General features: G+C 41.2%; 1 protein-coding gene across 6 annotated transcripts in view; it reads left to right on the top strand.

Moving 5' to 3' along the window:
- The window catches only part of GRM1 (glutamate metabotropic receptor 1), a 201,123-nt gene extending 188,340 nt beyond the window's left edge, over nt 1-12,783 (top strand). For 5 of the 6 annotated variants that reach the window (XM_074896595.1, XM_074896598.1, XM_074896596.1 and 2 more), the window contains one exon: nt 9,051-12,783. In XM_074896595.1, coding sequence (XP_074752696.1) covers nt 9,051-9,891 — 841 coding nt within the window. In that variant the 3' untranslated portion in view covers nt 9,892-12,783. The remainder of the gene's footprint in view (nt 1-9,050) is intronic. The other variant, XM_074896599.1, reaches the window with a different exon arrangement.
- The last annotated feature ends 2,311 nt before the right edge of the window (nt 12,784-15,094 follow it).

Below are 15,094 nucleotides of genomic sequence, written 5' to 3'. Positions count from 1 at the left end.
TCCCCTCCCTCCAGCCAGGACTGATGCTTTCAGAGGCCCACAGTGCTTCACTGTGGCCAGGGGAAGGGCATGTTCTCCATCAGTGACTGTGGCCATGCAGCCCGGTGGCCATGCAGCCTGGGCTGAGCAGTAGGCCGTACCACCAGATGTCTATCACCACTGTCTGGCCTCATGCCTGAGTGTCAGTCACCAGAACTGCAGTGTTTTGTGAGTGTGGATTTTCCTGAGGAAGCCCTGCTTCGCTACCCCAACATACTAGAAATCACCATGGGTACTATGGTTTTCCTCACCTTCCAGTGACAAGCAATTACATGTAGGGACTTGAAACTCTCTTGATGTACACAATACTTAGCATCTGTTGTGGTAATGTTGATCTCCGTTCTCCATATGACCCTGGAAATGGTCAGAAATGCAGAATTATGAACACATAGAATCATACAAATTTATTATCCTATGAAAAAACTCAGAAACATCAGCTTTGAGTTTCAGGGCTCTTTTCTTCTGAAGCTGCACATTTGTTACCATGGAAACTTTCAGATACACCCAGAAAACCCACAGGCTTTACTAGCTGCTTTATCTACTGCAGCATATTAGGGAGAGCTGTATATTACATATGAGGGACCTCAAGACTAAGCTTCCTGTGGCAACTGGGTTAAGTTTGCACTCAAAATGCTGGCATGCTAAGGCAAGTCTGATGGCTCTTCAAGCATTGTTTAAACTGCTTGGAGTTTATTTTATTCTCAAGTGTACCAGAGAATCTGACAAGTTACAGTGGGAAAAAGACCTCATTGACCACTACCTCCTCAAGGGCTGCACACTATTTGACAGCCAGTATCTAGAGCAACGGGCTTTTAATGGAATCATTAGGAATACATTCCTGCCCTGATACAGCTATTGGCTAGGAAATATTCTGGATTTTCAGTATAATTTGGTCCTTTTGTAATTTCATTTAGGGCTCTTGGTTGTGCTATGTGTATATGCTATGTGAAATACCTTCCAGCCTTGGTGCTAATGCCTTTCAGATGTTTGAAAACAAACAGAACATATTCTGCTATTTTAGCTTTCTCTCACACAATCTCTTCTCTGTCCCCGATGTTTTTTTTGTTTCTGTTCTGGATACAACTTCCAGCTTGACAATATCTTTCTGGTAAAAAATGTGGTGCCCCAAATAATTTTCCATCAGAACCACAGAGGATTACAGAAAGCAAGGAAAAACCTCCAAATGTCTTAATTATTATTAATCTGCATTCATAGGAGAGACCTCTCCGTACCATGGTATGGTGCTTTTGAGTGGGTAACACAGAATTCATGGGCTATTTTTGTCATTTTATTATATTCAGAGTTCATTAATTAGTGTTTCTTATTGAACAGCAGCTCTTGATCTTTTTCTATGGTATTTCTTTTGATGCAGTGTTTTTTAAAGGTTGTTGATTTTCACAGCCTTCCAGTCCTACAGACTATTTTGTATTAGTTGCACCCACGTACACTTTTCCTAAAGTAATCTCATTCTATCGTTTTCTTTCCATGTTCCTAAGATTTCCAGGTCCCTTTGCTCAAAACATTGTAATTTTCAGTTTTCAGGTTCTATTAGCTGTGCTTCTTTTCAAGCCTGTCTGAATAAATGCTTCAGTTCAGGTATTGTCATTGGCTGCACTGTCATATACATGTATTAGAATGTGCAGCACAAGACACATCTTCAGATAACACAAATGTGCTTCTCCATTGATAACAGAGGATCTCTGATGATGTACACCATACTTTTTCCATACATTAAATTTAAAATCCTTTAAAAAAATTACTAAGGTGATCCAGTAGGATGTATTAATTCTGAATATTTGGTAGGGTTTACTTATTAATAACAACAAAATAAACTTCTTCAAAAATAATTCACTAGCAAGAGCACTTTTTAATTTCACTTTGATTTGCAGGTTTCTGATCTTCATTTCCTGAACACTATGAAAATTTGCTTGCTATTTGCAACAAACTCTTTATTATCCTGCACTTCATATTTTCTATTAGAATAAGTTGTTTTCTCCAAGCAGCACATTAATATCTATTTGATACCTTTTTCAAAATATTTAATGAACACACTGGTGAACTGAAGTTTCTTCACTAATAATTAGATGGATGGCTGAAATGTGACATAGCTTCTATATTTCAGATGAGACTAAAAATTGACAGTAGTAATTATAATTAGTCATCAGCCCTTCATACACTCTATCAGTGTAATATTCTCACACCTTTATTGAGCTAGGTAAGATCTGTGATACATGCTAAAGTTGTAGGACTTCAGCTGCGTTGAAGCACTGAAGTGAGCATCTCTCTTGTCCCCCTTGAATTTATAATTGTATTAAAATGCCTATGTACATATACATAATTATTCAGTCCCAAAGTGAATAAAGCTATTTATTTATGGATGTCTGGATATATCTGACCTGTTGGATTTGGGAGTACTTCCCTGCCTCCCGGACCGGGTGTGTGCCTAGCAGCAACCCAGTTCCACAGTAGCACAAGCGTAAAGCATGTGACCCCACTCCTGGCTCCTGCTTTCCCTGCCTGGGTGATGAGGGTGTAGAGCTGGCACTCTCTGATCCTGCCCCGAGAGTCTGACCCCAACCTGGGGACCCTCTGGATGGAAAACAGGACCATGTCACAGAGTACTCAGGCTAAACATAGCTACTGGATCCACGTTACAGACTGTATAATATTAACATTTCCATTAAAAAAAAAAAATCAGTTATCATTAGGGTCAATGTACATTAGAAAGACTATGTGTAGCTCAGATCAAGTAATATTTAACTTTTGCAGCAGAGTAATTAATGAAGAAAATTAATAGGTTAGATTTACTTGACATAAGCCAGTGGCAAGACGGAGGATTGGAAACGTGACTCTGGGCTTGTGCTCACTCAAAACAACCTCAGGTCTCATCAGGTTCTGCCCCTGTGAGACAGCCTGACAACATTATATTTTCCTGTATTTTGTACAGCTGTTACCATCATACATTTAAAGTAGCTCTCTAATTTACATAGAACATTGTGTCCCATGCCTAAGGCAATTTTGTCCTAAAAAACAAGGGAGGGGAGCGACAAGGAAAAGTTAGTTCAGTAATTTAAATTTCCAGAAACACAAGTGGCAGGTTAAACTTTGCTTTAATTATACAGCACCACAGAAACCACTGGAGTCACACTGTGAGAACTGTTGTAAGATCCTCTTATCACTAAAATAGAGATTACACTGTAACTGGACTAGGGCTGAAATTAGTTTGTGTTTCTATTTTTTTTCCTTTAGGTGATAATATCAGGCAAAAAACCCCATTAGTTTGTGTTTCTATTTTTTTTCCTTTAGGTGATAATATCAGGCAAAAAAAACCCCTGAGCATACACCAGATAGGGACTGTGTTTGATAATGGCTCCCTCACTCTTGGGTGAACCATAGAGAAGTTAAACCTGGGTTAGTAAAAGAGATGAGTCCCTAGAAGCAGTGCTCCAAAAATTAGGCTTGTAGGAACAAGCATGAATTGCTCTGCTAATGAGTGGCAGGGTTGACTGCTGCAGCTCCGAGGGGAGGCCCTGGTTAGCACAGGGAGATATCACTACCCTGGATTAAAACCAGCTCACTCCCCTAATCAAATTTCATACCCCAGTGGTCTTACTGAAATGGAGACAATAATGGAAGAGACCTTGGGGATACCAGCAAAGCACCTGCAATGTGCTGCAGTGCAGGTATTAGCCTTAAATTTTAAGCTTGTTAGTTTGGGTCCAGAGAATGGTGAGGCCGTAGAGGGACGGAGCTTTGCTCAGGCTCATTACTGCTTCTAACGTGACTGCAGGGTTGGAGAAAACTTGTGGATGGTTAATTGTTTTTCTATGGGCAGGGCAGAAATTCCTCTGCTGGCTTCCCTAGAAAGGCATCGATCAGAAACTGCTATTTGGGCTGAGACAGTTTTTGGATGGGGCTTTTCCTTTGCTCTGCTTCCCCACTGTCTCTGAAGGCTGGCTATCTCTGTGTAAGGGCACAGGGATGGCCCAGTGCCTGCTGCTTTCTGGAGCACAGTTGTCAGACGTCCAGTAACACTGCCCTGCACTGTGAAGGTGGGATCATCATTTGTTGACTGGGCAGTGCCTGCCACTGACCTCATCTGGTTGCTGATAAGATAGTTCAGGGTTTGGTTTGGACCTATTTTTTGCTGACAAAGTTGATAGGACCTTCTCAGGTTGCATTTAGTGTTCATCCCTAAGATTTTATCTTTGTAGAAGGGTCCACTAGATTTTCCCAATGCCTCCTACTGGCTGTGGCATTTCAGTTACTACAGTGGCTACAAGAAGGTAGGTTTGGCCAAAGCATCAGTGTGACAATGAAAGAAAGTCAACATATATCACTTCTCCTATAACCTCTTCCACTGGTTAATGGCCATTATTGCTTAAAAAAACCCACAAAAAATAAAAAAACCAACCCCAAACAACAACCAACCAACAAACAAAACCAAACAAAATAAACAACAGCCTTATATCATAAATCTGTGCTCCAAATCTTGTCTAACACACACCACCAGGACTGGCCCAAATGGTTGTATTCCTCATCTCAGCAAGGTTAAGATGCTCCCTCAGCTCTTTGCCACTTGGGGAAGGTAACAGATCCCAACTCTGGCATCCTAAAGGAATGAAATCAGATGAATTCTAACAGAATAAGGAATGTCCCTTCCTTTTTAATTGGAAGGGCTCTTTCTCAAGTACTTTGCCTGACTGCATCTCCAGCTGTTTCACTCTGGCAGTGACATGAACTACATCAGATGAGGAGCCATTTCCCAACATGTGTGTTCCTAAAGTTAACCTCATCAGAGCACATATCACTTTGTTTAACCTTTTCACGTTCAAGGCAAAAAAAGACAGGCACTGGATCTCAGGCTTATAACTTCACTGGTGAGAGGATCAGAGAGTTGCGCAGACTAGCTTACCTTAGACCACCAGGGCAGTCATCTTCCACCTCAGGCTCATTCAGCCTCTAAGATGTAAAGAAACCTTTGCTGTCCAATGCCTAAAGTAACACATCTTCAGGACCCTGCAGTGTGGGGAAGAACCACCTGCTGTGGGGTCCTCAGACTTGACATTGCTTCAAGGAAGCCAACAAGGTCAGATACTGCAGGCACTGGCAGAGCAGGACTCTCTTCTTGGCCTGTGACTGGACTTGAGTCTGAGGCACTCCTAGTCACAAGCACAAGTGGGATTTTGGGCAGCTGGAGATACTTAACAATGAACAGTGAGCCAGATAACAAGCTGTAGGTATGTCCTACAGCTGGGCGGGGGTATTTTGGACCACAGTTTCAGATTTGGGTACATCAATTCTTTTAAAGACTTTCTACAAGTAACTATTAAGGTCTGAAGATATTTTCTGGCTTCTTTAGTGTCTATAATCATCAGCTGAAAGTATCTGAAAATGACTGTCCAGGAGTCATGCAGAGAGTAGTACATTGTAACGATCAGTGTATGTATTAAAAACAACACTTTGAGTTACCAAAAATAGTGACAAATCTGTTCATGGAAGTAATAAAAATTCACACAAGAAATATACTTTAGTCTATTCCCCAAAAATACAAAAACCCTAGACAAAGCTGTGGTGAAAATTGAGAAACAGCAGCTAAATTCAATGTATGTTCTTGCCTATAAAGCAAACCCAAGCACATCTTATGTGTTAGGATATGCAAGAACCTGTCTGAACATTTAGGCTAGATACAAGGATTTGAAGAAATAATGCATGGACTGGTACAGTGGGTATACATAACTACAAAGATCCCTTAAGATCCCTTGAGACTTCAAGGAGTTTGCTTCTAGGCAGTAAATGTGAAGCCTAAATCCTATGGGAAATTGTACAAAGGAGAAAGTTAGAAAAGTCAAATACATGATGGACATTAAATGGTTAACCATCATTGATAAAAGCAAGAAAACACTCATTAGTCCACCTCATCCCAGCTGTAACCTGGCTTGATGGCCTCTCCTGCCTTTGTGTGGAAAAATTATCCTTTCTCCCATTATACCAGGCAGATTATTTTGATCTTCACCTTCTCCCATGGATGCTTCCTTCAAACAAGAAGGTGGCAATCACTTAGTGAATGGTGACCATTCATCAGGATGGTCACCACATGCAGTCAGGATTGTCATCAATGCTTTGCACAAGTGAGTTGACTCCTACCTCGCTGAGGCCCAGTTCAGGTCTGAGCTTTTCCAGCCCCATCTCCACTTTTTGTCTAAATTTTGATAAATGCCATTTGAGATAGCTGGTCTTTGTTCCAGGATAACAAGCATTTTTCTTGCATGTTAATTGTTAATTCTGCCTGAATATGTCAATCTCGGTGTGACTCCCTACCAGCTGTCCAGCAAGACAGAGCCCAGGTATCTCTATGACAGTCTTGTGACTTCGTCATTCATGTGACTCATTAACAGGCTAATGATGCACGGACACAGAAAGGAGATGAAGTTGAGGGAAAGAACTGGAACTGGAACAAGAGACTGAGGAAAACAGTAACAGAAAAGAGAGATTTCCTGGTGGAAATCAATAGATTGACCCCACGGAGACCTGCTGTGTCTCTAAAGCTGTTTGTCACAAGGCCATAGGAGTCGTGAGCAGTGAGGTCTGGCAAGCGGAGGCAAGCCCTTTGGCACCACCAGCTTTCCTGTAGAGCAAGACGGTAACAGACAAATCCTGATTAAGAGACTCGTTTCCGTTTGGGTATTGCAGTCCCAGCACAGTTTGATTTAAGTATGACTGTTGACTTTGGGCTCAATTAAGCACGTTATGGAGAGTGCTACAGAAGAAAGAAGTCAGAAGAGCAGAATTTGAGAGTGAGGGGGAGGAAAATGAACTGAATAGGAGGAAGATCTGAAGACAGAGGTAGTGAGTTCCTTAAAATAGCAGTGCTTGCCTTTGATGTAAAATACAAAATCTTGGGAGCAAAATGAGATAAGAGACTAAACAGATGGTATGAGGAGGGATTCAAAAGTGAAATGATGCACCAGAGCTAGATGTGAAGTAAATGATGCAGAAGTGGACTTAGCATAAGAGACAGCAGATAACCATCATGTTTTTATCAGAAAAGCCCTTTGCAGTATTTGTAAGCTATACAATCAGCAAAATATACTGAGAGCACTTGACTTCTTTTCCTCTCTACAAGAAGAGACTTGTTTTGAAGTTAAAACAGATAAAATATGTTTCTGTGTGAGGAGTTTGTAGATGTCGGTATGTTAAAACATTACTTTAAAAATCTTTCACGCCCAACAGTTACATTCATTTGCTTATCTCTATAGCACTTCAAAAAAAAGTCATATCACAGCTCATTTTGATCAAAACAGGAATGCTTCTAAACCATTCTTATCTTTTCATTGATCACTACAATATAGAGGTTTCATTCTTCAGCTGGGAACATGGTTTTTTCCCCTCTAAGTTAAAGCTCTAAATCCAAACAGCTCCAGGTCCTACCAACTACATGCTCCAGGGAGTTATGAATTTTTTAGATTGGCCCTTGCTTGTGAGCCAGTTCCCACGAGGTGGTGAGTCACAGGTCCATCATTTGGAGTCTGGTGTTGGAGATGAACTTCCCAGCTTGGATCCATCTCAAATTCTTTTTTTTCTCCAGGAATGTTGGCTGCTCAGCAGAAAAGTGCCACATTGTCATGTACATTTCTTTTCCGCTTTGCCAGATTTACAACATTATCTGTGTTGTACCAGTTTCTTCCAGCTGTGACAAAGTCAGTCAATATATTTTTTACAAATTTCAACTGGTAATTATTTACTCCCTGAAAAAGAGAAGCACATGAGTGTGAGCAAGGAAAAGCAAAATACTTCGAAAAATACTGCAGGCTGTATGTAAGGGAAGAGATCTCCCCCGGTGTGTGCAGTAGCAGGAGGCTGTGCCAGCCTCCCACCCAGATTGCCTCCCACCTTCACTGCAATCACAGGGGCTGAAATTCAGTCCTTTGTTTACTTCTGCCCCCTGAGGGATGAAACCCCGAGATAAGGCTGCTTCGCATAAATCATCGCAGAATTTTTCTCCGTCTCGGGTTTCCACCCAGGTGATGTATATTATAATTTGTGAATGATCTCTACTGCCTGACCTGCAATTAAAGAGTTGCTTGGTCCTCTTAAGTATAGCTCAGCTCTCTGTCCCATGAGCCGCTAATAGGATACCACTCTGCTTTGAGTGCTGCTCCCTGCAAAGGTACAGAGAAATGCAAAAAAACCTACAGGTCCTTAGGGACAGACTTCACCCTCAGGTCCTCACCCAGCAAAACAGCCCAGCGTTTTGATGGGATCCCACCTGCATGCAGAGTTGGAGGGTTCGGCTCACCATGATCATGTCACTACTTGCCCCTCCACCTGCACAAACCGTTTTCAGTCCCAGCATTTTATCCTGGTTTGTAAATAATAGTGACCTGTGAAGAAGTAAGTTTGCCTCCTACCTCATGCAGGCCCTGGGAGTCCTTCATTTCTGTAATAGCTAATCTGTTCCTAAATGCAAAGGGGAGCCAGGGAATAAAAAGGAAAGGAGAGATTAGTAACCATTCTTCTCTCTACCCAGAGTGCTAAAGGTTAAGGCTGTGAGATGTTTTTCTTCCAGCAGTTTGGAAATATTTTCTATAAACTGCAAATCAGGCTTAATTGCAGCTCTTCCTGTGACTTCCCCCCCCCCCCCCCCTTTTTTTTTTTTCTTCCCCCCTGCAAGGTGGGGTGAGCAAACCTATATACAAAATGACATAGCTAGCGTACTCCAAACACAACCACCCCTCCCAGAGCCCTTCCCACGGGCTAGGCTTTCCAGGCTGGCTGTAGGGTGGGTAACCAGCAGGGAGTAATTGCCTTTGGATGGAAATCACAGTAATTGCTTGCTGTTAAAAGACACTGTTGTTTCCTTCTGTAGTATTTCTGGGAGGACATGAAGAACTGGAAGGGGGAGGCTTATTAATGAGGCAAAGCAATCAGTGTTTTGTAGGCTTGTTTGTTATACTGCCCATGTCTGTGTAATGTAAATGCAAATAAACCCATCTTTATTTTATTCATAGTTCTAATGGAAAGTCTGTGTCATGGTCTGAACCAGGTGGAAGACAAGCTCCCAAGGGGGAACACATGTGGCACAGACTCTCAGTGCATGTGAAGAGCCAGGAGACAGGGTGCAATCAGACAGCGGTGATCAAACCCCTCACTAAAAGCTACCACGGCCAAAGCAAGAGCCTGACTTTTACCGACATCAGCAGTAAGACTCTGTACAATGTGGTGGAGGAAGGAGATAGAGAGCCCATTCACCTCAACCAGCCTGGCAGCCCCTCCATGGTGGTGCACAGACGGGTGACCTCGACCCCTCCACTGCAGGCCACAACAGAGGAGACCCACCTATTCTTGCCTGAGCAGCCCCCCAAGAGCCTGCCCCTGCAGCCAAGGTCTCTCATGGACCAGCTGCAAGGAGTGGTCAACAAGTTTTCCACCGGCATCCCCGACTTCAACGCTGTCCTCCCTGCTCCTGGCTTGGGGAACGGTGTGCGTCCCCCTTACCAGCCCCCTCCGCCAGAGCAACCGCCCCTGCCACCTCTCCAGGTGTCCACCTTCAGCGAGGAGCCCCTGTCTCCTCCAGCTGAGGAAGTGGAGAGTGAGAAGCTGAAGCTCATTCAGGGATATGTCTATGAGAAGAACACAGAGGAGGAGGAGGAGGAGGAGCCGGCAACCAGCAAACTGACTCTGGAAGACTCTCCGGCGCTGACGCCCCCATCCCCTTTCCGGGATTCCGTGGCTTCGGGCAGCTCGGTGCCCAGCTCCCCCGTCTCAGAGTCGGTGCTCTGCACCCCCCCAGATGTGACCTATGCCTCTGTCATCCTGAGGGATTATAAACAGAGCTCGTCCACCCTGTAGAGGCTGCAAGAGACAAGACGAGAAGGACTTTGGCAGCTGCCTGCTGGGATGTCCTGGGGAGACAAGTCTCCCAGGGCTGGGGGGAGAGAGAGCAAAGAACAAAGTCATATATGACAGAGCAAAAACTTCATCCTGAACTTCAGTAAATAAAAGGAAAGAAAAAGAAAAAAAAATCCATTCTGAGGGCTCAAAATTCTCTAGCTGTTAAAAATCAAAATACTGTACTTTGAGAAAATGATAGGAAACCGTAACAAAGCACAAACCCAAGAGACAACTTCTATAGCAAAAAAATGAATAAACACACAGGACAAAAAAATAATAACCACACTTAGTCACACCCTCTCTTGGCAATGCTTGAAAAGGACTCTGGGAAGTGTGTCCTGGAGAAGTCATTAGCACATCTCATGACTGCTGTCTGTCTGCTGCAGAAGCAACACACCCAGGAGTTGGAAGGGTGGAGTGTGGTGAGAAGGAAAGAAGCTACTTGTATATGAGACATATATTTTTTCCTGGTTTCCATAGGTGGTATAACTGCATAATGTGTTTGGGGGACAGGAGCTGAGATAATCTGAAAGCACATGGCTCTTACTGACTTTTGTCTGAACAATTTGTTCTTCGTATTAGGCTGCTTTTTGGGGGGATCTGGGCTTTTTTTAACACTGATTGTGAACAGAGCAAGAAATATGATAAAGTAAAGACTCAAGAGGTTTCTGAAGAAAGCCCTTGATGTAGTACTTGTAATATGATAAGGACTGAGAAAAACTGCCCTTTTGTATAAGATTGCAAACCACGTGGCTAAACTGTTACACAACATTTCCTGTAGCAGAACAATATTTATTGACTAACTTTTCATAATACAACATATTTGCCATGTGATTACATCATTCCTTTGTGTTACTTTGGAATCAAATACATTGGAAAATAGCTGTATACTTAGAGCAACAACTATTACTCTGAAAGAAAGGCAGTTCCATGCTGCGGGTTATAGAGTCAGTCTTGAACTAAGAGAGTGAGCGTACGTTTGTGTTTCTGTATGCGTGTGTATGGTATGTGTGAAGCGTAACGTCCAATAACTACCGCTGGAAGATTGTCGTATATACTATGAATATTTTTATGTTTAAATCATGTTTTATATCACATTGTTACAAATATTCAATAGATCTTTGGAGGTTTGTATGCTGTGCTAACACATCTTTTTCATATACAAGCTGAGACAATTGTTACCCTTATAATAGGGTGCTTTATTTTGCAGATATTTTATGAAGTAGACATATTGTATTAATAAACCAGTGCATTGAAAACTTGTTATTTTACATGTTCACAGCAAGTGTGGTTAACAAAAAAAAAAAAAAAAGAAAATGCAAAAAGAAAAAAGTCTGGTTTAGGAGTCTTGCACATGCCAGTATAAAGGCGAGACCGGAAAGGTAATTAACTACCTTGTTGCTTCAGATAACTTAGAATCATGTCCAGACAGGAAATTTCATCAGTGCTTAATGTGTGCATAAAATCCCACAGTTTGTTACAAACAGTTCTTTTAATCTCTTTATGATGTTTAGCTGTGTGTTCTTTTCATGCGCTTTCACTTCTATTTAATATAAAATATTGTATCTTCTAGGCAGCTGTAGTTCTGTCACTCATTTCTCCTCCTCTATCCTTCATCAGTTTCCTAGAGATGGGCCTAATCCAAAGCTCCCTAATGGCTGGCATGTTCAAAGTCCAGGTCTAATTGCTGTGGCTTGAACTTAATTATACTTATTATCACCCTATTTATAAATGTGCGTATTATACATATACAAAACAGGATTTTAGCTGCTATGAACTTTTATTGTGCTGTTGAATGTAGATGAGGACCTGTCCCACAGTTCTACACTTTATTTCCAAAGATATTTTTAAGAGATCTCTTCATGTTAATATAGTTGCAAAACCTGATTTTAACCATGTTTGTTGTGAACATTCTATTAGGGTTTTTCTGAATTCAGCATATTTCTACTATTTTTCTTTCTTTTCACTTGAATTTTAAGAAGTTCTCCTGCCAGTCACCAATTCTTCTCTGAAGATCCAAATCTCATTGTTTTACTCTAATTATATAGCAGTGGTATTAGAAGGTTTGGCTGGTGCTCAAAACCTGATAGAGGCTTTTTTCCTCATCCTCTTTTCACGACGTTTTCTCCTTTCAATATGACTAGTGGCCAATTGCTATCATTGTCCCGATGTGAAAAGCATGAAATGACTTTGCCCAAAGACATGGTTATATCTTTGTCAGCAGACTGCTGTCTATAACAAACTAAAGACACCTGAGGTCAGTTGGTTGATTTTTGTGTCTTGGGGCTTTTAGGGGGATATTTTTTGTTGTTCCTTCTTTTTTTTTAATGCTGATTACTCATTAAAGCAATCAGAAAAATGCCATGTTGTCTTTAATGATCACCACACTGGCAATGAATTATATCTTCTTATAATCTTAGTATAAGATTTGTTGTGCTGTTTCCAAAAACATATGTTGTCAGTAGCACAGAGCTAGTACCGAGAAGCTGGACTTTGAAGGAATGAAATAGATAAGAAAAAGAAACATAACAGATTTGTAGAGATGGGGAGATGGCAATGTGGCAAGGTACTGTATTTTTTTCATATCTGTCTGTTTTGAACATATTAAGCACTGATTTTATTACTGAAATGTAATTATATCATGAGTAGAAGTTTTCTTGAAATTCAGTATATTAGCTTTTAGTTTGTAATTGTTAAAACTGGAAACATACACATACGTAAATATATCTAAAGAGCAAGATCTCACCCTGTGTATGTAGTTGTATGAGCTATGAAGCTTCCTGTAAAAGTTCTTTCTTTTGGTCTGTCAAATGCTTGATGAAAACTGCCTTTTTGTCAAAATGATCTTGAAAATGCTGTAAAATAAATATTTTCTATTTATTATTTAAAAATAGGATGCCATGATTTTTAATTTTTACTTCCTAAGTAGAAAATAGCCATGTCTAGTGATTAATTGTTCCAGAGCTTTTCAGCATCATGTGAGAGAGAAGGTGGGATGCTCAAATGGAGGTAGGTATTGATTAGATTGTAGCATGTGGGTGAAATAGTGGTGAGTTGGAAGATTTTGTTTAGAAAACAAAACCAGCTTTTTGGCTTCCTAATAAAATTGGGAGTATCATAGGTATGCATTTGAGCTGACATGTTCTAGAGGAGAATTCAATAGGAAATGACAGGAAATTTTGCTCCCCAAAGACGTGGGGAAACACCAGCCCTTCACTGGAAGTATTCCATGTGTTTGAGATGTCAGCTTCTCCCATCAAAGCTCAAATATGCTTTCTTGACAGCTGTAAGCAATAAGCATTGATCCATTCCAGACTTCTTGTGCCTTCTTCCTTTACTGCCTCTGTGGAGGGCAAAGTACTGGGACTTTTGACACCTGCTCTGCAATTCACACACACTGTGGCTTTTCGGTGGCTCCTGAACTGCTGCATGCCTCAGCTTGGGGCTCAGTGAGATGGAAGTATAAATGTTTTTTTCTGGAGCACTGCTGAGATTTTCAGACCCCAAAGGCACTAAACATAGAAAATCTAGCTCTTTTTCTCTTTACACTTGTGAATAGGCTTGTTTCTAGTGGCTTCTTGTTTTGGATCTGACCTGGCAAGAGCCCACATCTGAGGAGTCAGTCCACCTACGACTACAGCACTGCTGGAGTACAGAGAATGACACTCCATTCAGTGGTAAGTGCCAAAAGTTTAGTGTCTTTACTTGTAGAGTTTTTTGGGTTTGGTCTTTTTTTCCTTCTCTTTTTATTTTTTAGTTAAAGTCTAGGCAATCTATGTCTTAGTAAAAGTTCTGCTGATCGACTCAGTTATAAAAGCATACCCAGGGTAACACATCATTACTCCCCTCCAGAGCATCCAGTGCAGCACTGCTGCCAGCACCATTCTTGTAACCAGTTACTGTTTGTGGGGCCCACCCACAGCATCTTAGCCTGAGCCTACTGCAGGTCCCAGGAGTCACATGCGACATTTCAGGATACACTGTGGAATGAACATGGGAACAAGTATGATAGCAACATCAGAGAATCATCTAAAAAATACTATAACAATTATTATCTGGTCTCTAACAAGCTATGCATATGTTGTGCAAATGAATTCATTTTCAAACTGCAGTATTCGCATAGGAGGTTAGTACTAATTGTTTTATGCATGAATTTCCAAACAGTCTGACTAGCATAACAAGCCCAGCAAGTCTTACTTTCTTTTTGATGCAGTTTCAATTTTTGTTTTGCTGTGCTACAAGCTTCCAGCATGGATGAGGATCATTTCAGTTTAAGTCATTCTAGACAACATAAATATTTCAGTTCTTTTTTTTTTTTTTTTTTTTTTTTTTAATTTCTCCACATAAACATACAACAATATGAACATTACCAGAAAGAGCAGATTGGGCAAAATCTATATAAACAGACTCCAGTAGATATGAGCAAACAACAGTTGGTGGAAGTACTAAAGGAAAATATGTAGAAGGCCAGATGCTCCAGCCTGTTAAGGCTGCTTTATTAGTCTCTAGATTTCCAGAGCAGTTCTTAATGTGCTTTAGTCTGACAAAGGAAAAGACTACTATGGTGCTGTAGAGTCTTTTTAGAGTCCTTTGGCCCCAGCCTCAAGGGCAGATAACATGACAGGTGGAAAGGGAACAAATATATAAGCCTTCATCTTCATTTCTCTTCATCTAACCTAAGAAAATTCGTAACAAAATCCAAGGCTGCTGAGAGACAAGTATGAAAGCTCTAAATTAGAAATAAGCAAATCTGAATTGTCATGAGTACTGTAGCAGATGGTTGGGAAATTTAAGCAAATTTTCTTTAAGTCTTCAAACCAGTGAAGAATTCACAGGATAGAATTGTTACGCTTCTGCTACGGAGGGGGTTAAATTAAATGATCATAATATTCACAAACTGCCAAAAAGGCCCATGTAAAATAGCTTTACATTGAGTAAATGGATGACTAGTCCAGGACCACAGAGCAGCAAAGCAGCTTAACGTACTTCAGCTTTAGTCTTCAGCCTCCTGCCAAGGACAGAGCGTTGGCAACTCCCCCAGCCCGGTCCATGCCTATCCATCCAAGCTCTGCTCAGTAAGCTGGATCTCTAGACCCAGGCTAGTGTGTCACATCCACTTTGTATGGATTAAGTGGCTACCAGAAGCAAAACGCAATGGAAA

This window comes from Athene noctua, chromosome 1 (genome assembly GCF_965140245.1).
Source record: "Athene noctua chromosome 1, bAthNoc1.hap1.1, whole genome shotgun sequence".
Classification (NCBI taxonomy): domain Eukaryota; kingdom Metazoa; phylum Chordata; class Aves; order Strigiformes; family Strigidae; genus Athene; species Athene noctua.
The sequence above is the reverse complement of the archived record's forward strand: the minus strand, read 5'-3'. Positions and strand labels throughout refer to the sequence as shown.